Source organism: Cyprinus carpio, chromosome B4 (assembly GCF_018340385.1).
Source record: "Cyprinus carpio isolate SPL01 chromosome B4, ASM1834038v1, whole genome shotgun sequence".
In the NCBI taxonomy this organism is placed as follows: Eukaryota; Metazoa; Chordata; class Actinopteri; order Cypriniformes; family Cyprinidae; genus Cyprinus; species Cyprinus carpio.
The window spans coordinates 1084390-1109389 of NC_056600.1; the positions used below are offsets into that span (position 1 = coordinate 1084390).

The following is a 25000-nucleotide window of genomic DNA, read 5'->3' on the forward strand; positions in this document are numbered from 1 at the left end:
GATAGAGATATGTGTGTAAGAGACATTATACAGTATATACTGTAGGTAAGTGTGATATATACAGATGTGTAGTACAGCGCCCTCTTGTGTCGAACCACAGCCTTGCAGCGGATAATAAACAAGTTTGAGTAAAAATGTTTTCAGATATAATATTATACACCTCATTTGTCGTCATTAAATTGTGTTTGTATTAAGTATATATACCCTAGCAGTGAGATTTTAAATGGCATTCGAAAGAAACTCACCAAGACTGCATTTATTTGACCAGAAATACAGTGAAAATTGTAAAATATTATTAGTTTAAAACAGCTGTTTTCTGTGTGAATCTCTGTTAAACTGTAATTTATTTCTGTGATGTGCAGCTGAATTTTCAGCATCATTACTCCAGGCTTCAGTGTCACATGATCTTCAGAAATCATTCTTATATGATGATTTGCTGCTCAAGAAACATTTCTGATTATTATCAATGTTGAACACATTTGTGCTGCAAACCGTGATACATTTTATTTTTCAGGATTCACAGATGAATAGAAAGCTCAAAAGAACAGCATTAATCATTGCTTGCACTAACAAGTATTTTAAGTGTGTTTTTGAAACATTATTGTGTTATTTACTGTTGCTTGTGTATTTGCATAACTCATAAAATTGAACCAATACAATTCAGCACTCTTCATTTATGCTTTTGTTTTAAAATCAGAATATAATAACAAATCTTTTAAATACTGAAAAAGACTCATTTTTATTTCTTGCAAGAGAAATAATCACATTAATCTCAAGGTGTCTGTAAAAGCCAAGGCTCACTAAAAAGTTACCAACAACAAACATATAATAACAGATTAGAAAATACCGAAGCAGAGTAAGATCAAAACAAACTGGATGAACCGGACAGATTTCTGAATCTCATGCTGCTGTTCAGTCATCATCCAAAAAACCGCAGTGAATTACAAACACACACATTCACACCGCGCCGCTCGGTCAGGTACAGTGAAAACATGAAACACATGTGAGATCTCGCTGAAATAAAGCACATGATAGAGGTGCACATCCATTAGTGAAGGAGATCTGTGCTCTGGATCCAGAAAACAGGTGAAGAAACTCAGCTGAGCCTGTTCTTACCGGTGTTTCTCCAGAGAAAACAAAACATGAGCCAAAGAAACGACTTGCAGGAGTGATGCTCACCATCTCACTCCACCTGAGTTCAGTGTATTGCTTTTGATTTCTCTCCTTCAATCTCTGTTCACAGATGAAGCGTCGACAGCGTTCAGTGTCTACACCAAACAGCCTAAATATTAAAACACAAAGCTTTTTCCCAGTGAATTAACAGGAAAACACATCTCTCCACTGGACTGTGGTGTCGGTGGTGTTTAAACCTCGTAGTGCAGGTCGTTGAGCTCCAGTCTGGTGTAGTGGCGTCTGTCGAACGACTCCATGGCTTTACGGGCCGCCAGAGAGAGGATGAGTGTGAGGAAGATGAGCGTGATCACCACGATGGCCACCAGGCTGTTCTTCCACATCACTCGAGACACCTTGGGCTTCCCCGGAAGAGACAGAACGGGATGATCACGAGTGAAACCCTGGAGCTTTGGGTCGCTCTCCAGCTCAATCACCGCTGCTGTGCTTGTAGTTGTGGTTGCAGGTGTGGTGGTTGTAGTTGTAGGTGTGGTGGTTGTGGTTGTGGTTGTAGTTGCAGGTGTCATGGTTGTAGTTGTAGTTGCAGGTGTGCTGCTCGCCGGGATCATCGTGAATCTGACGGGCTTCACTGAATGCGTCTCTGGTCTCGAGGGTTTGCTGGGTTTCTTGGGTCGGTTGGGTTTGATGGCTGTCCGTGGCGCTTTAGTGCTGCTGCTTTTAGTGGAGGAGGACTGTGTGGTTGCCATGGTAGTGGATGCGGTCGTCATAGTGACGGGTTCCAGCATCTCGGGTGATTCTGACTCGTTAAGCGCTGCTTCAGTGGCTTCGCTGCTGGATGTGGTGCTGGTTGTAGTTGTTGGTGCTGGTGTCGTGGGTGTAGTTGTGGCTGTCATTGCAGGTGTTGTGGGTGTAGTAGTTGTGGGTGTAGTCATGGTGGTGGGTGTAGTTGTGGGTGTAGTTGTAGCTGTGGGTGTAGTCATGGTGGTGGGTGTAGTTGTAGTTGTGGGTGTAGTCGTGGTTGTGGGTGTAGTTGTAGTTGTGGGTGTAGTCGTGGTGGCGGGTGTAGTTGTTATGGTGGGTGTAGTTGTAGGTGTAGTTGTGGGTGTAGTTGTGGTGGTGGGTGTAGTTGTGGGTGTAGTCATGGTGGTGGGTGTAGTCGTGGGTGTAGTTGTGGTGGTGGGTGTAGTTATGGGTTTAGTCATGGTGGTGGGTGTAGTCATGGGTGTAGTTGTGGTGGTGGGTGTAGTCATGGGTTTAGTCATGGTGGTGGGGTGTCGTCATTGTGGTGGTGGGTGTAGTCGTGGGGTGTAGTTGTGGTGGGGGGGTAGTTATGGGTTTAGTTGGTGGGGTTGTAGTCATGGGTGTTAGTCATGGTGGTGGTGTAGTCGTGGGTGTAGTTGTGGTGGTGGGTGTAGTTAGTGTTTAGTCATGGTGGTAGTTGTGTCGTGGTGTAATGGGTGTAGTTGTGGTGGTGGGTGTAGTCGTGGGTGTAGTTGTGGTGGTGGGTGTAGTTATGGGTTTATACATGGTGGTGGGTGTAGTTATGGGTTTAGTCATGGTGGTGGGTGTAGTTATGGGTTTAGTCATGGTGGTGGGTGTAGTTGTGGTGGTGGGTGTAGTTGTGGTGGTGGTCGGCTGAGGCGCTGCAAGTTTGGCTGTAATTCTTCCACTTCCTTTAGTTGTTGGATGAGTTAAACCTGAAAAAAAATCAAATCAATAGCAGAAACCAAAGAGTGTTATTTTAGTTTCACTGAAGATACTATTGTAGTTTTTTTTATTAATATTCTGAATTAGTTTTAATATTTTTCATTTTCATTTCATTCAGCTAACCTAACCCAAGTGGTGTTCATTTAAAGTCACAGCAGACCAGTCAAGTTCTTCCACACTGACTCAATCAGTCATTTCGTTCTGAACCTTGCCTTATACACAGAGGCACTGTCATGTTACTCTCAGACCCATGGTGCATACAGATAACACTAACAGTACAGCCTAAAAATACAGATAGATACAGATTAAATATAAAATACAACTATACAAATAAGAGCATGTAAAATAAAAAAATAAAAAAATTAAATTAAATGAAGCAGTGCAAGGCACATGGCAGATAGAGTGCAAACCATTGAAGTGAACAAACAGTGCAGATAAAAAGATTGTAGTGCAAAAAAAGCTTATTCAGTCTGATTAAAGTGACAAAGGGCTCAGAGAGCAGTTCTTTTGTTTAAACTGACCGAAGAGGTGGTAGAATGACGTCAGTTCTATGCTGAATGAGGTAGTGAGCAGACCAATGCTGCACAAAATGACTGGTGCATGTCATCTTATGTTAGTGGGGGGGGAGTGGAAGGACCTGGGGGGTGTTGGATCTGGGGGGGGCGGGGGGGTCATAGTTCAGTGGTGCCTGGGGCAGAAGAGGGAAGGGGGGGCAAGTTCGGGAGGGAGTTCAGCTTCCTGACAGCCTGATGAATGAAGCTGTCCTTCAGTCTGCTGGTCCTGGCCATGATCTTCTCAGGTGCTCTCTCTATGCGTTGAAGGGTCTTCCGGCAGGACGTGTTGCAGGCGCCATACCACACAGTGATGCAGCTAGTCAGAATGCTCTCGATGGTGCCTCTGTAGAAGGTGCACATGATGGGGGGTGGGGCTCTGGCTCTCCTCAGTTTGCGGAGGAAGTAGAGACGCTGCTGTGCTTTCTTGGCCAGTGCTGCAGTGTTGTCGGTCCAGGAGAGGTCCTCTGTGATGTGCACACCCAGGAACTTGGTGCTGCTCACTCTCTCCACAGTCGCACCGTTGATGGTCAGAGGAACATGCTGAGTGTGCCTTCTCCTGAAGTCAACAACAATCTCCTTCGTCTTCTCCACGTTCAGAGAGAGATTGTTGTCACTGCACCACCCGGCCAGGCGGCTCACCTCGCTCCTGTAGTTTGTCTCATCTCTGTTGCTAATGAGACCCACCACAGTCGTGTCATCTGCAAACTTAATGAAGAGGTTGGAGTTGTGTGACAGTGTGCAGCCGTGGGTCAGCAGAGTGAAGAGGAGGGGGCTCAGCACACATCCTTGGGGGGCCCCAGTGTTCAGTGTGATGGTGCTGGATATGTTTGCTGCCGACCCGTACTGCCTGAGGTCTTCCAGTCAGAAAGTCCAACAGCCAGTTGCACAGCGAAGTGTTGATCCCCAGCTGGACCAGTTTGTGAATGAGCTGTTGAGGGATGATTGTGTTGAATGCTGAACTGAAGTCTATGAACAGCATTCTGACATATGAGTCTTTTTTTGTCTAGATGTGAGAGTGCTGAGTGGAGGGCAGTGGCGATGGCATCATCGGTCGACCGGTTGGACCGATATGCAAACTGGAATGGGTCCGGGGGGGGCAGACTTGATGTGGTGCATGAATAGCCGTTCAAAACACTTCATGAGGATAGGAGTAAGTGCAACTGGGCGGTAGTCATTGAAGCAGGATGGAGATGGCTTCTTCGGGACTGGAATGATGGTGGTAGCTTTGAAGCATGTGGGAACAACAGCCTGACTAAGCAAGATGTTGAAAATGTCAGTGAAGACATCAGTGAGTTCCACTGCACAGTCTCTCAATACACGCCCAGGAATGTTGTCAGGACCCGAAGCTTTGCGTGCGTTTATCCTGCTGAGGGATCTCCACACGCTGTCTGGGGATCAGCATCATCACCTGGTCACCAGGAGGAGGTGGAGTCTTCTGTGCAGTGGTGCTGTTTTGTTACTCAAAGCGAGCGAGTGAAGAAGGCGTTCAGCTCGTTCAGCAGAGAGATGTTGCTTTCACAGGTCTGCTGTTGGGGCTTGTAGTCTGTAATGGTCTGTATCCCCTGCCACAGGCTCCGAGTGTCTTTTTTGTTGCTGAAATGATGGTCTATCCTCCTGGAGTACTGTCTCTTAGGGGAAGTCGTGGCCTAATGGTTAGAGAGTTTGACTCCTAACCCTAAGGTTGTGGGTTTGAGTCTCGGGCCGGCAATACCACACCTGAGGTGCCCTTGAGCAAGACACTGAACCCCCAACTGCTCCCCGCAGCATAAATGATACACACTGCTCCGGGTGTGTGTTCACAGTGTGTGTGTTCACTGCTGTGTGTGTGTGTTCACAGTGTGTGTGTGTTCACTGCTCCGGGTGTGTGTTCACAGTGTGTGTGTGTTCACTGCTCCGGGTGTGTGTTCACAGTGTGTGTGTGTTCACTGCTCCGGGTGTGTGTTCACAGTGTATGTGTGTTCACTGCTGTGTGTGTGCACTTTGGATGGGTTGAATGCAGAGCACGAATTCTGAGTATGGGTCACCGTACTTGGTTGTGTGTCACTTTCACTTCACTTCACTCTCTGATGCCACGGGATATGTTGGCCCTGGCTGTTCTCAGTCCCACCTCATCTCCAGCTCTGAATGCAGCGTTCCGCGTCTTCAGGAGTCTGTAGACCTCCCCTGTCATCCACGGCTTCTGGTTGGCCCGGACAGTGATGGTCTTTGTGACTACAAAGACACATCATACACTTGGGGATGTAGGCAGTGAAGGTCTCTGAGTACTCTTGGAGGTCTGTGGAGTTATTCATCTGTCTTGAAGAGCCTCTGACGACCCTTCCGGTCACACTTGAATTTGTTTCTGAACTGGTTTGGCGACTTTAACGAGCGGTCTGTATGCAGGCATTAGCATGACAGTGATGTGGTCTGAGGCACCAGGGTGGGGGAGGAGGAGGGATTTGTAAGCTCCTCTCTGTGTGGTGTAAAAAAAGTCTAAAATGTTATTACCTCTTGTTGGAAAGTTAATGTGCTGGTTTATTTTTGGAAACAGACTCTTTAAGTCTGCATGGTCGAAATCCCCAGCTATGATGAGAAAAGCATCAGGGTGTGCTGTCTGCTGCTCACTGATGTGCTGGTACAGTTCATTTAGTGCATCGTTCCTGTTGCTGTTGTTGTTCGGAGGAATGTAAACCGAAACGAGCAGTATGGCTGAATATTCCCTCGGCAGATAGAACGGCCGGCACTTAATAATCATAAACTCCACCAGGGGTGAGCAGTGTTTGCAGATCACAACTGCATCGTGGCACCACTGATGTAAACACAAACCCGCCGCCACGGGTTTTTCCTCCCGCGACGAGAGCTCTGTCCGCTCGATAGCACGTCAGCTGGTCGAGCTGAATAGCGCCATCTGGAACGCTGTTGTTAAGCCATGTTTCCATGAACACTGTCTCTTACAGTCTCTTACAGTCCTCTGAGTAGAGTGTAGTAATCGGACGAAGTCCAGTTTATTGTCCAAAGAGTGTACGTTAGCCAGTACGATGGTGGGGATAGCTGGATTGTGTGGGTTAGCCGTTAGCTTAGCGCGGATTCCTCCACACTTACCCCTCTTCTGCTTCCTCTCATGCTGCTTGTGAGATGCAGTAGTGGGGGTCGGAGAAACTTACAACTGTATGCGCGCTTAAATACAGGTAGACGTGATGAAGACGTACAAAAGCTGATGCGTGTGGACGCGACCTGAATAAGATATTTCACATAAAAGATCTACAACAGAAAATAAATAATTTATAAAAATGACCCCGTTCAAAAGTTTTCACCCCCTTGGCTCTTAACACTGTGTTGTTATCTGAATGATCCCCAGCTGTGTTCTGTGTTTAGGGCTGCAACTAACGATTATTTTGCTAATCGATTAATCGGTCGATTCTTTTTACGATTAATCGATGAATCGGTTTATGTACTTATATTTTAGTTTTGCCCATTTTTTTCCCCAAGTAAATTATTAACAAAGGGTCTTTATCATTCAACATAGACTTTTTAGAGATTTTAACCATTTTGCATTGTCATATCCTCATCAAAAACATACCTGGAGTTGTGTTTTATTATGTGTTGGTTATCCTTTGTCAAACTCTTCTGCAATCAAAACACTGACCCATACATACTCTAGCAAATTTCACAAGGAGATTTCAAGTAATGTTTTCACCATGGCAGTCCTTAGGGCTCCTAAAGTAGTTTAACATCCCGAACAAAGCTTATTAAGGAATCTTTCAGAACATATTTTCACGAAGAATAAGAATAAAACAGAATAAAATTGCAGTAAATTGCATTTTATTATTTTTTTTCCTGTAAACACACAGCTTATACCTGGGAAACAGCTTTATAGCTTCTGCTGTGAAAATGTAAACAATCCTTCGAATAAAGTGCCAATGGCATGAAACCTGAATGGAACTCACATTTTAAAGTAAAATTTAAAGTAAAATCCATCAGAAGGTTGTCCAGAAAAAAAATTGGACACACACAAAAAAACCCTGCTGTGTGAAAAAGAGCTGTGAATACTTAGAAAAAAGTGCATTTCAAATACATTTAAACATTAACCTCTCTCATTCAGTCATAATTAGGCTGCAAGACTGAATTATGAACTGGTAAACGACAAAGCTTTAAATGTTAATTGTTAAAAAGCAATGTTATCAGCTTTTACGACTAACACATTTGCAAACAACATTGTACTGCAGAATCTGCACAAATAAAAGTCTTTGCACACTGTGATTTTCATCGGATTTAAATATGTAGTGGTCCTTTTAACAGTGCAAAATTCAAAAATGTAATAAAGCGATAAAATGTTAAACAAAACAGCTTATGCCTGAACTGACAGGAATTCGACTACCTGTGGGAAATGAGGCAGAACACTATTCACTCATTATTTGAGAAAAACCTTTGCATTGCAGTGCAAAAAGGTCAACATGTCCAAATGTTCAGGGCTTAGGCCTGCTCTCTTTTTAGAGGATATGTTTCCTGCCGCAGAAAACAGCCGCAGTTTACAGGTTACTCTTCTTTTTTGAAGGCTCAAAGTAAAGTGCTCCCACACTTTGGATGACTTTGTTCGATTAGTTTTATCTTCCGCTTTTTTATTTTTCTTTCTCGAGCTTACTCCACTGCCGCCTGCCTCACCCATCACGCTGAATGCTGCAGAGACGCTGTGCGGGAAGCACGTGACATAAAACGAGGCCAGCTATTGGCTATTCGCTACTTCTCCTGCTGTACTGGCTGAGTAAAACCTCCGGTGGCTCATTACTGCCACACTTTGGTCACCGCAGATTTAAAATATGCACGAAATGAGCCGCTTACAGCAAATAAAAATTATTTAGCAACGAATCGATTACTAAATTAGTTGACAACTATTTTAATAATCGATTTTAATCGATTAAATCGATTAGTTGTTTCAGCTCTAGTGTTCAGTGATAGTTGTTCATGAGTCTCTTGTTTGTTCTGAACAGTTAAACTGTCTGCTGTTCTTCAGAAAAATCCTCCAGCTCACACTAATTCTGCGGTTTTCCAGCATTTTTGTGTATTTGAACCCTTTCCAACAGTGACTGTATGATTTTGAGAAGGAAAAACGATGCATAAAGAAATACATTTCTATTTATATCTTTTCCTGGTGTGTTAGAAGGAAATGCAGTGATATTTTTGTTTGCTGCACACAGAGATGTGATCTGATCATCATCAGTCTGTCTGTGATTACATGAAGAATCAGAAGAACTGAGGTGAAACCAGGCCAGTGCAGAACTGCAGATGAAACAGAAGCGTGTTTGCTGATGTGACTGTGTTCTGCTCACCCTTGAATATGTTGTAGGTGTTGACTCCGGCGCCGGCGGTCATCAGCGGACAGTCTCTGTCGCCCGGACAGTGGAAGAGCTCACAGTTGAGATCTCCGGGCCGCTCCGCTGGTTTATACACCACCAGATTACACTTCAGCCCTGTGAGAGCGGAGACGCAGACAAACGGGAAAAACAGCTGAAAAACTACATTCCAAATGATCAATATTTGAATTATACTTGAATCTAAAAGGCATCACTTCAGTTAGGGTGAAAAAAAGCTTTTGGCTTCTCTCCTGAGGCCACAAGAGCAAAATATTACCAATGCACATTTATTACAGCAATAAAATAACACTATTATCTGTGAAAAGGAAGTGTTTTTAAAAGTTGAAGTTGCATTCATTTTACATGGCTTTCTAAACATACGACTCTCTTGTGTGAAACAATAGAAGTCCATCTAGAAAATGTGATGAATATGTGCTCTGTGTGAACGGCCTGAATTCAGTTTTGATGTGAACAAGATCAGCTCCGCACTGATGCTCTCTTTTTCTGCACCTAAAACTCAAATGCAAATTTGACAAATATTTAAAATTGGAATTTTTATTTGCAGCGTGTGTGTGTCGTACCTGGAGCCACGTCCTCCGAGCAGCAGGTCAGGATGCAGTCTTTCTCTGAAGGCTTGGCTCGGGCCTCCATGACGGTTCCCTTCTGATCCAGAGCCACGTGTGTGTTTACAGCAGCGTCCCGATGCTGCCGAGAGTAACACATCTCTCTGTCGGGGTCCAGCGTCCCGCCGCAGACGCGCAGCAGCAGACTCAGCAGCAGAACACAGCAGCTGAGGAACATGACGTGACGCTTGAGGAGCACTGAGCTGAAGAGACAGACCTGCACACAGCAAACCAGTCCACAGTCAAAGACCTGAGAGACAAGCCAACGAGCGTCTCGATCGAGATCACGTTATCTGTTCAAGCCTGGAGTCCAAAGAGCTCCATCCCATCATCATCAGATCTTGATAATAACCCACACTCACTAATACTGAAGATCCAAAGAGATCGCAAATAAATCAACATCCTCGGCTCATGCACATTCATTATCAGTGCCATTACTTAAAATAAAACAGCATTTAGTTTTTTTCATTAGTAAAGTGACAAACTGACACGCAGATGCATGAGGATGTGTGTTATTTATGGACCTTTTTTACATTTTTTGTGGCTTTCTCAGCAGCAGAAGTCGTCATAGTTGGGTAAACTTTGAGAGCAGTGGATGGGAGCGTACCACAAATATATTTTTTGCATTCCCATTTGCTCAAATCTCCACGATAGTGTTTTCATGACTTTTAATAAAAGCTACAAATGGAGAGAGACTGATAACGCAGACACGCTGCTTCAGAAACACCCTCGCGTTAGCATTAACTAGATTTTGTAACTTGATACAAAGGTGATAAAATACAAAGTATAGTGTTATAAATGTACATACATTTAAAAAATATATAATATAAAAAAACTTTAGAGGATTTATGATGCTGATGACCGTTAAACACATCATCACAGTGTTGTAATACAGGTCTGTTAGATATCATAATATCAGTTATATATATTAGTAAAATATAAAATGAGTTATATATATAGTTCTTATTATTACTTATTTATTATTGATGATGTGATGTGTTATTGATGTGCTGTGCTGATATGTTGTGTTGTGATGTTCTGTGATGTGGTGCTGATGCTGCCGCTGGTCGTCATGGAGACTGAGCATCACTGGAAGAGTCCGGTGTGTGTGGGCCATCATCTTGATGCAACCCTTACGAAACACGTAACACCTAAAAACCACCATCAGCCCGAGCTTCTATTATTAAAGTCACGTATAAAGAGTGAATGTCGCGTTCAGGAAATGAATGACTGGTTTTACTCGCTCATCGACACGATCAACAAAAGAGTGAGCGTGTCGCACATTGTCCCGTTATCCGCGTCGACAAAACCCAGAAACCGAGCGAGGATCAGACAGAGAGAAAGATTCACGAACACAAACACGTTCATCGTGTGAAATATCGGTTTGATGTGAACACAATGAGCGAATGATGGAGATCAAACACCTACCCTGAGATCAGCCGCTGCTGTGACCCATTTCTGCGTCTTTGTCCTCCGCTGATGCTGATGATGCTGATGATGCTGATGCTGATGATGCTGATGATGCTGTCTCTCGCTCACACACACTGATCCGCGATGCTCACAGATCGAAACGGTCAATAGCAGAGAATAACACGTCCTTCCGTGGCTCTAACGGGTGGAAACTGAATTAGTCTTTGTGAACTCGTAACGTGACGCGCGCGCCGCTCAGTGCTGCTGCAGTAGCGCGTCTGCGACACTAGAGGGCGACTCGCAGCGGATCTTCCAACAGAAGAACACGACGCACACAATTAACGACTTCTTCATTTTTTTATTTTCAAACCTTAAACTTCACAATAAAACAACATTACAGAGAACAACAACACTTGGAAGAATACACATAGGAGAAAAAATAAACAAATGGCATTTTTATTCATTGTATTTTTTAACTATTTTAAAATTATTCGTTATAGTGATGATAATAAATCTGAAGCAAATGCTTTACAGTCGGGTTTAAATTGAAGGTGTCTTGTTATGTGAACCTGTCCATCATACAAACAAATGTTTTAGGGCATGATAAATACTTTTAATCCATTTTCCAACCGTGTTTTTGGATCATGTGACACTGAAGACTGGAGTAATGATGCTGAAAATACAGCTGCGCATCACAGAAATAAATTACATTTAACAGATATTCACATAGAAAACAGTTACTGAAAATAGTAAATATATTTCACAATATTACTGTTTTTACTGTTTACTTCGGATCAAATAAATGAACAAACATTAAAAATAATACACTTCATAAAACAAACAACAAAAATACATACACAACAAAAACACTTCATAAGTAACCCACTTTAAAACACAAACTAATAGAAGAGTGTGTGCTATACACAGTCTGTGATCTGTGAACTTATAATAACAAATAACAAATAAAAACCACCATCAAAATAATACATCTAAAAATGAGCAGAGTTAGTAAAAAGTCTGTAATTAATGTTGTTGTTTTGTTTTTGTATAATGTTATTTATTTATTATTGCAGAAACTAATATTATGGTTTTGAACACATCAAGTTATGGTATTATCCACACAGAAAAAAATAAAATAAAAGCACAAAAATAAGATTGCAACGTATTTTTTTAGAAAAGTTTTCATGATGCATCAAAAAATGTCAAAAATCTGAGAGATGAAACTAGAGTCAAATTCAGCAAGAAAGAGGGGGAAAGACATTGCATTCAGTATAAAGAAATCCATCTCTTTGTTTGAAATATTGTATTTCTGATCTAAGATATCCATACACACAAACCTAAAACATTAACCCTTTCCTATTAATGAACCGGGCTCCTCCTGCTGGGACAGGGTTAGAGTTTAGGAGGAAAGATGGGCCACTGAGGTCGAATATATTGTTTGGAAACTGATATAAAAACACAATGACACTGGAAACACAAGGCATCTTTTCAGCCGTCAGTACACGTCACACGCGTGAATTACGTCGACTCTGCGTCGTGACGTGTGCGTGATTTCCATGACAACCGCAGAGGCTTCGAGCGACAACACCAGCAGCGAGACATGGACGACGATCAGAGCGCGGAAGAGGTAAAGACCATCACACGCTTGAGATATACTCGATCAGAAGTAAAAGAGATGATACTTAGCGCTGCGGTGAAGCTGATCGCTAACAGCTGCTAACCGAGCAACGTGTTTACTTCCGGTGCAGTGCAGCGGATGTCTGTGTGTTTGTGTTATTTTAACAGTTTCCTTCCTTCACAGCTGATAACTGAGGTGTGTTCTCGTTTGATTTCCTCCAGACGGCGTTCGTTGTGGATGAAGTGAGCAGCATCGTGAAGGAGGTTTGATCTCTCAGCTGGACTTCTGAGTCTCGTGTGTGTGTGAGTGTGTGTGTGTGAGTGTGTGTGTGTGTGTGTGTGTGTGTGTGAGCGCTTCTTCTCTCTGTGTCCAGTCTCTAGAAGCAGTGATCGGCAGAAACCCGTATGAGCAGAAGCGTGTGAACCAGTGGGTGTCCAGTGTGGTGGAGCAGTGCCTCGGTCAGCTCAGCAAACTGAGCAAACCCTTCAAATACATCGGTCAGCCCCACTGACCGCTCCAGACACACACCAACATCTAATGATAACCTGCTCATCTGAGATCAGGATGAGTGTGTTTCTTCATCAGGTTTGTAGAAATGTAGCACTGCATCAGTGTCTCAGCAATGGATGCTCTGCAGTGAATGGGTGCCGTCAGAATGAGAGTCCAAACAGCTGATAAAAACATCACAATAATCCACAAGTAATCCACACCACTCCAGTCCATCAGTGAACATCTGGAGAAGATAAAAGATGAAACACATCCAGCATCGAGGTGTTTTTAACTCAAATACGAGTCCATAATCCATAATAACACTTCCTCCAGTGAAAAAGTGTTGTTGGTGTGAAGACAACAAGAGATGCACAAATACACTAGAGAAAACATTATAATGAATTATACACTCTATGAAAACATCTCTAAACAAATATGTGAGAGACAACAAGAGATGCACTTTTTCACTGGAGGAATTATAATCAATGAATATAAACTAAAAGTTCATCTTAAAAAACGTCATAATGCTGGATGTGTTTCATCTTTTGTCTTCTCCAGATGTTAACTGATGGACTGGAGTGCTGTGGATTACTTGTGGATTATTGTGATGTTTTTTATCAGCTGTTTGGACTCTCATTCTGACGGCACCCATTCACTGCAGAGCATCCATTGCTGAGACACTGATGCAGTGCTACATTTCTACAAACCTGATGAAGAAACACACTCATCCTGATCTCAGATGAGCAGATTTTTAATTTTTCTGTCTGGACTGTTGCTGTCATTATTCACTCCAGACTGATCTTCTGCTCTGTTCTCTCGTCAGTCACGTGTATTATAATGCAGAAAAACGGTGCAGGACTGCAGTCGGCTTCGTCATGTTTCTGGGACAATACTACAGATGGTAAGAACCGTCTTGAGTTCTATTCCAATAGAAATGTGAACAGCAGTTCTACACACACCTTCGACCCAGCTCACAAAAAACTCTAATGATGTTCATATTAAAAATGTAACTTCTGATGTTCTCTGAATAAGTCTCATTCAAACGTCCAGGTTTTAAAATGTTTTTCTTGGTTATGCGAACATTAATGAAACATTCTGTTTTATCATTTTGCAAATATATTACACTTCTGAAATGAGGAGCAACATTTTAAAAACATCAGATGAACATCTAACTGAAACATTTTTGTGATAATGTTTGGAGAACATTATTAAAAGCTTTGCATGAATGTTCCAGTAATGTTATAGAAGGGATGTTTGTTCATATTTCTGACAGAATCTTGCCAAAGTTATTAGAAGTACAGTGTACTTTATTAACCATACATTTATTTTTAGAGATAATGCTAAAGGAGTAGATCGATAGATGGATAATTATTTTTTACATTTGCATTTTTTTCAGTTTAGGATTATATAAGTAGCACAGGTATATTTGTAGCAATAGACAACAATACATTGTATGGGTCACAATTATACATTTCTCTTTTATGACAAAAATCATTAGGATATTAAGTAAAGATCATGTTCCATGAACGATATTTTGTAAATTTCCTACCATAAATATATCAAAACGTAAAGTAATATGCATTGCTAAGAACTTCATCTGAACAACTTTAAAGATGATTTTCTCAATATTTAGATTTTTTTGCTCCCTCAGATTCCAGATTTTCAAATGTGTGTGTGTGTGTTTCCGCAGGCAGCTGCACGGTCCGATGGGAAAACAAACACCTGTACTGCATCGTCAGTGTGTTCGGACTCGCCATCTAGACTCACATCACACACACACACACACAAAAAAAACACACACGCAGCTTCAGTATTCTGTACAATAAAAGCTCATGAATTCACCTCTTAAAAATGTCTGAAGAGTTTATTGCACATTCGCTCAGACGTCACAGCAGTGAAGTGAAGGAGAGCTCCTCGTCTGGACTGAGCTCAGCCGCTTCAGGAATCAAAGGCACAGCGGTCCGTCATCACACGGTGCTTCTGGGACATTTCATGAAGCCCAGCGTCACACGGGACAGATGAACCGCTCAATCAGACATCAACCTGGTGCTTTAAACACAAGTCACCCCTCAGAAGACACCGGAGTGAACCAACAGTGCTTACAAGACCCTTCCGTCCTCAGCGGGACCCTGGAAGTGATTCAGACCCACAAAATAATCATCACAAACACACAGAAACATGTACAGGCACATTAAAACAGGAATGTGAGAAAAGAAGGCTTCTGGAACGATAAACTACGATAAATCCACGCGGCTCCAGATCCTCATCCAGAAGCACACACACACACATTCACACAGCATCTCCAGAAGCAGCTCAAACCAGCCAGAAATCAGTAGAAATATAAGCAGCTTCCGCTAACGTTATTAATAAGAGAAAACACTGGGGCCGAGCACATAAACACTGTCTAGAAATTCACAATATATATCACTCAGAAACCAGAAGAAGAAAATATTTTGAGACCCTTAATAACTTTTTACATGAAAATTAAGCACATTTACCCCTAAATTATTACTGCATTACAAAAAAAATACTTTATAAGTATTTCATATGAATTGAAAATGAATACATGTTTATACTTGTGTATAAAAGTAGACCTTGCATCGAGGTATTATTTGTGTTAATGAATTACGCGTATGCTGATGTTAACGAGAAATCAGGATGCTTTTCATTATCACGGGGTTAAATGTGCTTAATTATCTCAAATGCAAATGAAAATATAGATGCATGATTTTTCCCCTTTTAATCAGCAGTGGACGAGCACTGATCTGAGATCCTGACACAAACACATCGGCCCGTATACATTCACACACAGAGTCTCTACACATGTGCTCGGTGTACACCAGCGATCCGGAGTCACTCCGCTTTCAGTCGCTCTCGCTCTCATCCTGGTACTTGGCGCTGGCTTTGATGGCGCGGCCGTTCTGAAGAGGCATTTCCTCGTAATCGCTCTTCAGAGAGACAGAAGCACACAGGAGCATCAGACAGAAGCTGAGGACGGATGAGGGTCTGATGCGGGGAACCTACCCGTAGATGACCTCATCGTCCGAGTCGTTGAGCATGGAGAAGGCAGGGTTGTCCTTCAGCTGCGAGTCTGGACACACACACACACACACACACACACACGTCTAGGTGACGAGGCCAGGTGTAGTGCAGACACGCGGCGGTGGGGTGAACTCACCGTACAGAGCGCTCCTGGAGGGCGAGTAGACGAACGCGAGCGTGTAGAGATAGAAGTTCAGGAGCCCGTAGAAGGACAGAAACTCAGCCGGTGGAGACAAACACTCAGGAAAACCACTTTAAACCAGCCTTGCTAAAACACCGTGCAGAACAACAAACTCATTTTCAACCAAAAAACACTAGACAAAAATAAAAATGACAAAACAAAAAATTACTAAAACTAAAATGAAAACAAGTTATATAAATAAAAACTAATTGGAAATAACACTACAATACAGTAGCATGACATTAAACCCGGGATTAACAACTACAATATTAGAGCTGTCAAATGACAAATCACGATTAATCACATCCCGGGTTTTGTTACATATAATCAGCTCAATATTTATTATGTATAAAACTATACAGACATGCATGTAAATAAAAGAATATGGCAAAAAATTTACATTAATAAAATATAAAATATAAATATAATGTAATAAAAATAAATTTATGTAAAATAATAAATATACCCTGTAATACATATATTATGTAAAAAAAGTGATTAATAAAATCATTTGACAGCCCTAAACAAATGGCTAAATTACAAAAAAAATTCATTAATGAAAAAAAAATAAATAAAACAAATGGCTAAAACAAAAAAAAAACACAAAAAATGTAATCATAATATAAATATTTAAAACTATATATATAAAAGTAATTATATAATATATACACACATATAACTAGATATATATATCTATATATATATTTATATATATATATATATACATATATATATATAACACAAAAAACTTAAAAATATTTTTGTTACGTGAACTATAAAAGACTTGACTTTAAAATAAAATATAAAAAAACCCTTAAACTTAATTGATTTAAACTCTGTGTTTAGTTTAACTTGATGCTCTAAAAATAAAAAATAAAATGGAAATTAAATGAATAAAACCTGTACAGACATATTGACAAACACAGTAAAGTTACTAAAGCTTGGAAAATATAAAAACTCATTCTGACGATTGAAAAATGATTTTCTAGTGAAGAATCGGATGTGAGGAAGGATATAATTCTGGTAGTGAGTGGACAGTTCAGAAACAAAGTTGTCCTGCAAAGCCTTGGAGCCGAACCTCAGGTACAGGATGACCACACTGAGGAAACAGGAAGAGGAAATGACATCACAAAACTCACTCGTGTGAAAGTGTGTATTTACACAGGTGTGTGTGTGTATTAAAAAGAGAGAGTGTGAGTTTTTGTTTGTTTGTGTTTGTGAGTGTGTTAGTGTGTGTGTGTATTTGTGAGTGTGTGTGTGTGTTTCTGAGTGTGTGTGTGTGCGCGCGTGTGTGTGTGTGTGTGTGTATGCTGAATGCTGACAGACCTGATCACCAGCACCAGCAGCGTCAGTGCAGTCAGGAACTTCAGCCGCAGATCTGCAAACCAATCAGACGAGGATCACACACATGCACATGACTCTCTCTCTCTGTGTGTGTGTGTGTGTGTGTGTGTGTGTGTGTGTGTGTTACCTGTGTAAGGCGCGTTCTTGAGCTCAGAGCAGGCACACAGCACCAGAAACACCAGATACAGCACATACACAGCCACCAGCAGCAGGAAGAAGACCTTCATGCCCTGCAGCAAACACACACACACTTTGAATATAACTCTATCCCTGCCAAACACATTATTTTCCGTGTTTTCACTGTTATACGCTAGGGGGCGCTATTACACATCTCCTGAACGAGTCTAGAATCACTCGATCAAAAACACAGACGAGGAAGACGCAGAAACGAGCGATCTCTTATGTAAGCGCATGCATATGATCATCAACACTAAACCGCGTATAAATGAAAACTGCATAAAGTTAGAGAGAGAAGTGTGGATCCAGAAAGTGTGCAAGCTTTGGGAGAACTGATGGAAGACATCTACTGCAGCTCCGCTTTGATAATATTACTGAATATGATCCAGATGTAGTATCTGATAAAAATGCAATTTGCTCAAAATGTTGCTTTTTTTTATGAAACCTACCGACATTCAAGTGTTGTTAAAACCATGCATGAAGCTAGAATAAAACAGATAGAGGGTCTTATTATGTCTTCAATTAAATTTTACTTGTTCAAATAATCATAAAAAAAAATATCCTGCCGGCAAAGAAATAACAATAAAAACCAGAAAAAACTCTTTCATTTTAAAAAAAAAAGGAACCATATTTTCTGGAATGTAAATTGCATTTGTTTTTATCATCTGAATCATGCTTCGACACATTTCAAAAAGACTTCAATTTTATTTTTTACTGTATTTTCTGTAATACAAGTTGCGTTTATCATCTGAAAATCTGTGACTTTACTGTATTTTTCAGAATTTGATGTTGTACCTGAAACTTGCTGCAACATAAAAATGTTTAATTGTTGTTCATAATAAATGCCACTAAAAATGATGTTTGTTTATAATTATGTTTCTTAATACCATCACAATAAAAGGATGTTGTTTTAGAGCGAGGGGAACTAAAGAACATGTTTATAGTGTTTACAATGTTTTATCTATCGGTTCATCAAAATAAATCTGAATGTGTTTTATCAGTGTTTTATTTCTCTTGATGCAGTCTTGACCTAGTACAGTTAAGTGTGACTTATTCTCCGGGAAACAATATTCTTTTTATATTTAATGATGTGTGTCCCTGCAGCACAGAAGCAGTCATCAGTAGCACAGGTATATTTGTAGTAATAGACAACAATACATTGTATGAGTCACAATTATACATTTCTCTTTTATGACAAAAATCATTAGGATATTAAGTAAAGATCATGTTCCATGAAGATATTTTATAAATTTCCTACTGTAAATATATCAAAACTTAATTTTTGATTAGTAATATGCATTAAGAACTTCATTTGAACAACTTTAAAGGTGATTTTTCTCAATATTTTGATTTTTTTGCTCCCTCAGATTCCAGATTTTCAAATAGTTGTATCTCAGACAAATATTGTCCTCCTAACAAACCACACATCAATGGAGAGATTATTTATATGACGTATAAAGCTATAAAATAGTTTCAAAAAACTGACCCTTATGACTGGTTTTGTGCTCCAGGGTCACATATCATACATTTGAAATATCTGGACAGATGTTATTTTATTAAGCAGGAACAATCGGTGTGGAGCTGAAAGAAACTCACCTGGAAGTTCTGGATGTCCACTTTGTACTGGTACGTGGGATCCTGCAGCTCGTTCACCCTAATAAGAAGAAAGATCTGATGAGAATCCCATAAGGCCCCAGCAGTGACAGCAGAAAACAGCCGCAGGTTTCTCACGTTTGCCAGATTCCCAGCGTGACGGCCGAGAGCCACAGCAGCCCCACGATCAGCAGCTTGGGCAGGTAGAAGGTCAGGAACCTCCGGTCTCCCTGCAGGGGACAGCACAGGTGAGCAGAGCAGACAGGTGAGTAGTGCACTAGTGAGGGCCCTTCACAGAGCGTACCTGCACTCGGATGCCGTGATACACACACAGCCAGAAGAGCAGCAGCGCACACAGGAACAGAGCCTGGAAGAAAGCGTCTAGTGTTCCCGGAAACCAGCTGTTCACCAGGAACGACAGCGGGAAGAACGGATCTACAACACAGCACATCAGACACCAGTGTTAGGGAAAGTTACTGTTAAACATAAACATGCGTTACAATATTACACTACTCCCTAAAACAGTAACTAATTATGTGACTTAGTTACTTTATGGAAAGTAATGTGTTACAATATTGCATTACTCCCTAAAAAAAAGTAACAAATTATGTTAGTTACTTTATGGAAAGTAATGCGTTACAATATTGCGTTACTCCCTAAAAAAGTAACAAATTACCTTAGTTACTTTATGGAAAGTAATGCGTTACAATATTGCGTTACTCCCTAAAAAGTTTCAATATTGCGTTACTCCCTAAAAAAGTACAAATTATGTCCCTAAAAAAAAAAAGTACAAATTATGTAACAAATTATGTTATTTACTTTATGGAAAGTAATGTGTTTCTCCCTAAAACAAAATATGAAACTAATTACTCCCTAAAAAAAGTAACAAATTATGTTATTTACTTTATGGAAAGTAATGCGTTACAATATTGCGTTACTCCCTAAAAAAGTAACAAATTATGTTAGTTACTTTATGGAAAGTAATGCGTTACAATATTGCGTTACTCCCTAAAAAAGTAACAAATTATGTTAGTTACTTTATGGAAAGTAATGCGTTACAATATATATATATATCACACACCTCTAATTCTAATATGCTGACTTGCTGCTAAAGAAACATTTCTGCCTATTAGAAATGTTGAAAACATTAATATTTTTGTGGAAACCATGATTCATTTTATTTTTCAGGATTCACAGCTGAATAGAAAGTTCAAAAGGACATTTGTGGAAACCATGATTCATTTTATTTTTCAGGATTCACAGCTGAATAGAAAGCTCAAAAGGACAGCATTTATTTGAAATAGAATCTACTGTAACATTAGAAATGTCTTTACTGTCACTTTTTTGATCAGTTTAACACATCCTTGATGAATTAAAGCACTGATTTCTTGCCGTCCTCAAACATCTGAGCAGCAGTGTTTTTAATAGTGCTGTCAAACGATTAAATTAAAGATTTATTTACATAATATATGTGTGTGTACGGTGTATATTTATCATGTGTATATAAACACACACACATACAGTACAGTATATATTTTGAAAATATTTACATGTAAACATTTATATAATTTATATATCCATATTTAATATAAAAATATATAATTTTTCTTAAATGTATACATGCATTTGTGTATTTATATAAACATAATAAATATACACAGTTCACACACACATATATCATGTAAACAAAAACTTATTTTGAATGCGGAAGTGAAATGTGCGTCTCACCGTTGTACAGCAGCAGCAGAGGAAGAAGAATAGACATCCACTTCTGCTCGATGCCCCAGTCCCTCATGGAGAACTTGCGTAAAGAGTGAGCGAACACACACTGCACACAGACACATCATCATCAGACGCTCGTCACACACTCACACCATGCAGACGCTCTGTGTCTGTAACTCACGGTCACGATGAAGGTCATCACCACAAACACGAAGCGGAACCAGATCTCCACCTGAGAGAACGTGGCGTTGTACATCTTAAACTGAGGAAGCACAAAACACAGAAACGGCTCAACACTTCTCATTCCTGGAACACAACGTATTTCATATCTGATGAATTAATTCACCGCTGCTCTGTCTGATGTGTGTCACACTTTCTCACGAAAACAAAGAAATGAAAAGAGCACTGAATATGCATTACAAAAAGTAGCTTTAGACAGGAATATTCAGATTCAACATTGCATAAATAATGATAATGAACGTGTATTCATGTTTTTTTTAATTGAATATTGTAATATGAAATATTTGCACAAATCAATTAAATGAGACTTTAAATATGAAACTGAACCATGAGCAGGTGTCAGCGAATCACTGTCTGAATGAGTGAGTCACTGAATCATTGATTCACAAAGAGATTCACAAGAGACTTCGCTGAATCACTGACTAATCATACTAACCAAAAAAACCCATTAATCAATCAATTAATAACCAAAAAAAAAAACACTACGTCTGTCTAAAACAACACAATATGAACTTCTTGTTTATTGAACTGTTGTACATAATCAGTGCTGCAGATACTGGGAAAAGCAGCACTCTTGCTGATGTGATATTACTAAACTCTATCATATGTTTTTGGGCTCATATCTTGAATTTTAGATTCATATAACTGCATTCTAATAGATTTTTTTTAAAATCTGAACTCACCACAAAAGTCACGTTTTTGATTTTGTCCTTCAGGTCGTCCTGCAGGTTCCTGAAGCTGACGCTGATCTTGTACTGAGTGTAGTTCAGATATCCCAGATGCAGCACGATGATCTCCTCACACGCCTGCTGGTGCTGTAACACACACACACACACACACACACACACACACACACAGAGACTTTCAGTGGTCTCCTCCCACACACACAACACTTCAGTGGTCTCCTCCTCTTTGTGGGTGGAGTCAAGTGTCGTATTACAAAATGTATTAATCTTTTAGAATCAAAATGTTTTATAATCTTGACAAAATGCATATTGTCTCAAGAGTCCATATTTGGTGGGTTTTTTGATAGAAGTAACACTGACAGAGAAATTTAGAAATTTAGAAATTATGGAGAGCTGATGTTTGTGGTGTAACACCCGAAATATAATCTCACAGGAACCTCAAAATTTCAAACATAGAAATTTTGGATTCAAAAATATTTTGTAAAATATTTTATACAATTTTCGTAAAATATTTTTCATATAAAATATAAAAATAAAAATAAATTTGGTACAGTGTCTTTCCTTTACAGTAAATTCAAACCTTTTAGATACTTTGTGAAACCTTGATATTTTGAAATGATTCCACTTCTCCAGAAATCTGCAGATTGTCTTAAACTAAAGAGTCCAACCTTAGGTCTGTATTCCAAAGTGTTCATGAATTATAACAGTTAGAGTTTGGATGGTGCACTTTGACATCTCTGACACTCTCTATCAGCTGTAATAACTCTGTCTGACTCACGGCGGCGCAGCGCAGGCTCCGGTTCTTGTTGTGAATGTTGTTGCTGATGCGCATCACACTAGCGTCCTGCATCACGCCCTGCAGCTCCACGTTCATCCCCAGCTCTTCCCAGCTCAAATCTGCAACTGAATACACACTTCATCAGCTCGACTCACTCACACACACACACACTCTCTCTCTCTCTCTCTCTCACACACACACACACACTCACTGCTGTGGTCCAGCTGGATGATGCAGGTCAGCCACAGCTGCTGGTTGTAGGTGGACAGTGGTGGAGATCGGAGGTCAAAGGGACCGCTCTGAACACAAAACACCTCACAAAAACAAAATAAACAAATACTTCCAAAAACCATCAAAAAACAGCAACAACTAATAACCAATAATGTTTCTGAAAGAGTCTCTTCTGCTCACCAAGGCTGTCATTTCATCAAAACACAGTAAAAAAAAAAAAAAGAAATATTATTCTAATGTAAAACAGCTGTTTTCTGTGTGAATCTCTGTTAAACTGTAATTTATTTCTGTGATGCGCAGCTGTATTTTCAGCATCATTACTCCAGTCTTCAGTGTCACATGATCTTCAGAAATCATTCTAATATGATGATTTGCTGCTCAAGAAACATTTCTGATTATTATCAGTGTTGAAAACATTAATATTTTGTAACATTATACATTTTATTTTTCAGGATTCACAGATGAATAGAACAGCATTTATTTGAAATATAACTATTTTGATACATTATAAATGAATCACTTTTGTTTAATGCGTCCTTGATGAATATAAGTATATCTGTGTCCCTGCAGCACAGAAGCAGTCATCAGTAGCACAGGTATATTTGTAGCAATAGACAACAATACATTGTATGAGTCACAATTATACATTTCTCTTTTATGACAAAAAATCATTAGGATATTAAGTAAAAATCATGTTCCTTGAAGATATTTAGTAAATGTCCTACAGTAAATATATCAAAACTTAATTTTTGATTAGTAATATGTATTGGCTAAGAACTTCATTTGAACAACTTTAAAGATGATTTTCTCATATTTAGATTTTTTGCTCCCTCAGATTCCAGATTTTCAAATAGTTGTTATCTCAGACAAAATTGTCCTCCTAACAAACCACACATCAATGGAGAGATTATTTATTCAGATGATGCAGATGTAAAATTACCAATATCAACAAAATGACTCTTATGACTGGTTTTGTGCTCCAGGGTCACATATTTCTCACATTTGAATGGATGATTTTTCCTATATTTTTGACCGAATAAATGCAGTCTTGGTGAGCAGAAGAGACTTCTTTAAAACAAATCACAGGGAGTAAATCTGCAGCTGACTGCATGAGTCTCACCTTCGATCCATTGATGCTGAGACTCAAACCGTTGTAATAATTCTCACTAATGATCTTGGGTCCTGCGGGAGAGACATTTATCATTCACATCTCCTATAATAACTCCTCGCTCTGGCCTGCTATGACTGAGATCAATCACTGCGTGTCTTTAATTCCTCTCTCAGCAGAGTAAAGTTACTGAAACACACACAGCATCAGATCTAGTCTGCAGTAATATCAGTGCTACACACACATTTCATCCTCAAACACTCAAGCCTAGATAATGGGAAAAAAATAATAAAGATATGATTATATAAAGATATAAAGCAGAGTCTCACCTGACACACCGATGAGTGTGGAGACGCCGAAGCAGAAGAAGAAAACCACGAACACCAGAACGAAGTGTGTCTTAGAGAGAGAGTAGAGACGCATGGGGGCCAACCTGCAGCACACACACACACACACACACATAGAGACACACAGAGATATGAGTCTTTCTTCTGATTTAAGTCCACTTACTCAATCACACTAAAGTTTTTTATTGTTATACATATTTTTTAATTTATATATTCATATATAAATATAGTAATTTATAATTTTTTTAAATACATTTTTACAAGTATATATATATATATATATATACACACACATATATAAATGTTATGTATTATATATTAAACATAAATACATAAAAATGAACTACATTTTTTAAATATGCATTTTATGTTGAATATTAAATTCATATATATAGACATCAATTTATATACATACAAAAATGCACAATTTTTCTATATAAATTCTATATCTAAAATAAACTGTTTTATTTATTTTATTTATAAATCTGTGTGTGTGCACATATATAACACACACAAAATTACAGGTGCATCTCAATAAATCAGAATGTCGTGGAAAAGTTCATTTATTTCAGTAATTCAACTCAAATTGTGAAACTTGTGTATTAAATAAATTCAGTGCACACAGACTGAAGTAGTTTAATTCTTTGGTTCTTTAAATTGTGATGATTTTGGCTCATATTTAACAAAAA

General features: G+C 39.6%; 4 protein-coding genes across 5 annotated transcripts in view; 1 reads left to right on the plus strand and 3 right to left on the minus strand.

Annotated features, from left to right (window-relative positions):
• Positions 1–720: 720 nt before the first annotated feature.
• Positions 721–2393, minus strand: LOC122137110 (cell wall protein DAN4-like). Its single transcript, XM_042722597.1, has one exon. It carries the CDS (start codon positions 2391–2393, stop codon positions 1365–1367), a length of 1029 nt encoding a protein of 342 aa, XP_042578531.1. The 3' UTR covers positions 721–1364.
• A 160-nt stretch (positions 2394–2553) lies between these two features.
• Positions 2554–11039, minus strand: LOC109070455 (integumentary mucin A.1-like). The gene is made up of 4 exons (XM_042722598.1): positions 10774–11039; positions 9304–9562; positions 8699–8839; positions 2554–2828 (listed from the first exon to the last, which is right to left on the minus strand). The coding sequence occupies exons 2-4, from the start codon at positions 9521–9523 to the stop codon at positions 2554–2556; spliced, it is 636 nt and encodes a 211-aa protein (XP_042578532.1). The 5' UTR covers positions 9524–9562; positions 10774–11039.
• Positions 11040–12235: 1196 nt separating this feature from the next.
• On the plus strand, positions 12236–14695 carry dynlt1b (dynein light chain Tctex-type 1b). Its single transcript, XM_042721516.1, has 5 exons — positions 12236–12382; positions 12595–12636; positions 12747–12870; positions 13686–13763; positions 14553–14695. Exons 1-5 carry the CDS (start codon positions 12356–12358, stop codon positions 14621–14623), a joined length of 342 nt encoding a protein of 113 aa, XP_042577450.1. The 5' UTR covers positions 12236–12355; the 3' UTR covers positions 14624–14695.
• A 12-nt stretch (positions 14696–14707) lies between these two features.
• LOC109073275 (transmembrane protein 181-like) overlaps positions 14708–25000 on the minus strand; it is a 13201-nt gene continuing 2908 nt past the window's right edge. For both annotated transcript variants that reach the window (XM_042721514.1, XM_042721515.1), the window contains exons 2-17: positions 24294–24397; positions 23977–24038; positions 22837–22924; positions 22626–22750; positions 21845–21976; positions 21103–21183; positions 20928–21027; positions 19504–19634; positions 19338–19429; positions 19203–19260; positions 17557–17659; positions 17412–17463; positions 17102–17184; positions 16041–16130; positions 15887–15953; positions 14708–15811 (exon numbers count right to left, since the gene is read on the minus strand). In XM_042721514.1, coding sequence (XP_042577448.1) covers positions 15727–15811; positions 15887–15953; positions 16041–16130; positions 17102–17184; positions 17412–17463; positions 17557–17659; positions 19203–19260; positions 19338–19429; positions 19504–19634; positions 20928–21027; positions 21103–21183; positions 21845–21976; positions 22626–22750; positions 22837–22924; positions 23977–24038; positions 24294–24397 — 1453 coding nt within the window. In that variant the 3' untranslated portion in view covers positions 14708–15726. The remainder of the gene's footprint in view (positions 15812–15886; positions 15954–16040; positions 16131–17101; positions 17185–17411; positions 17464–17556; positions 17660–19202; positions 19261–19337; positions 19430–19503; positions 19635–20927; positions 21028–21102; positions 21184–21844; positions 21977–22625; positions 22751–22836; positions 22925–23976; positions 24039–24293; positions 24398–25000) is intronic.

Bases quoted from the DNA above. Each gene is read 5' to 3' on its own strand.
- LOC122137110 (XM_042722597.1), bottom strand. From the start codon at position 2,393: ATGACTAAACCCATGACTACACCCACCACCACAACTACACCCATGACT.
- LOC109070455 (XM_042722598.1), bottom strand. From the start codon at position 9,523: ATGTTCCTCAGCTGCTGTGTTCTGCTGCTGAGTCTGCTGCTGCGCGTC. The intron at 8,840-9,303 runs GTACGACACACA...CCGCTCTCACAG, and splicing joins CTCGGAGGACGTGGCTCCAG to GGCTGAAGTGTAATCTGGTG. The intron at 2,829-8,698 runs GTGAGCAGAACA...ATTTTTTTTCAG, and splicing joins CACCTACAACATATTCAAGG to GTTTAACTCATCCAACAACT.
- dynlt1b (XM_042721516.1), top strand. From the start codon at position 12,356: ATGGACGACGATCAGAGCGCGGAAGAG. The intron at 12,637-12,746 runs GTTTGATCTCTC...CTCTGTGTCCAG, and splicing joins TGAGCAGCATCGTGAAGGAG to TCTCTAGAAGCAGTGATCGG. The intron at 12,871-13,685 runs GTCAGCCCCACT...TTCTCTCGTCAG, and splicing joins CAAACCCTTCAAATACATCG to TCACGTGTATTATAATGCAG.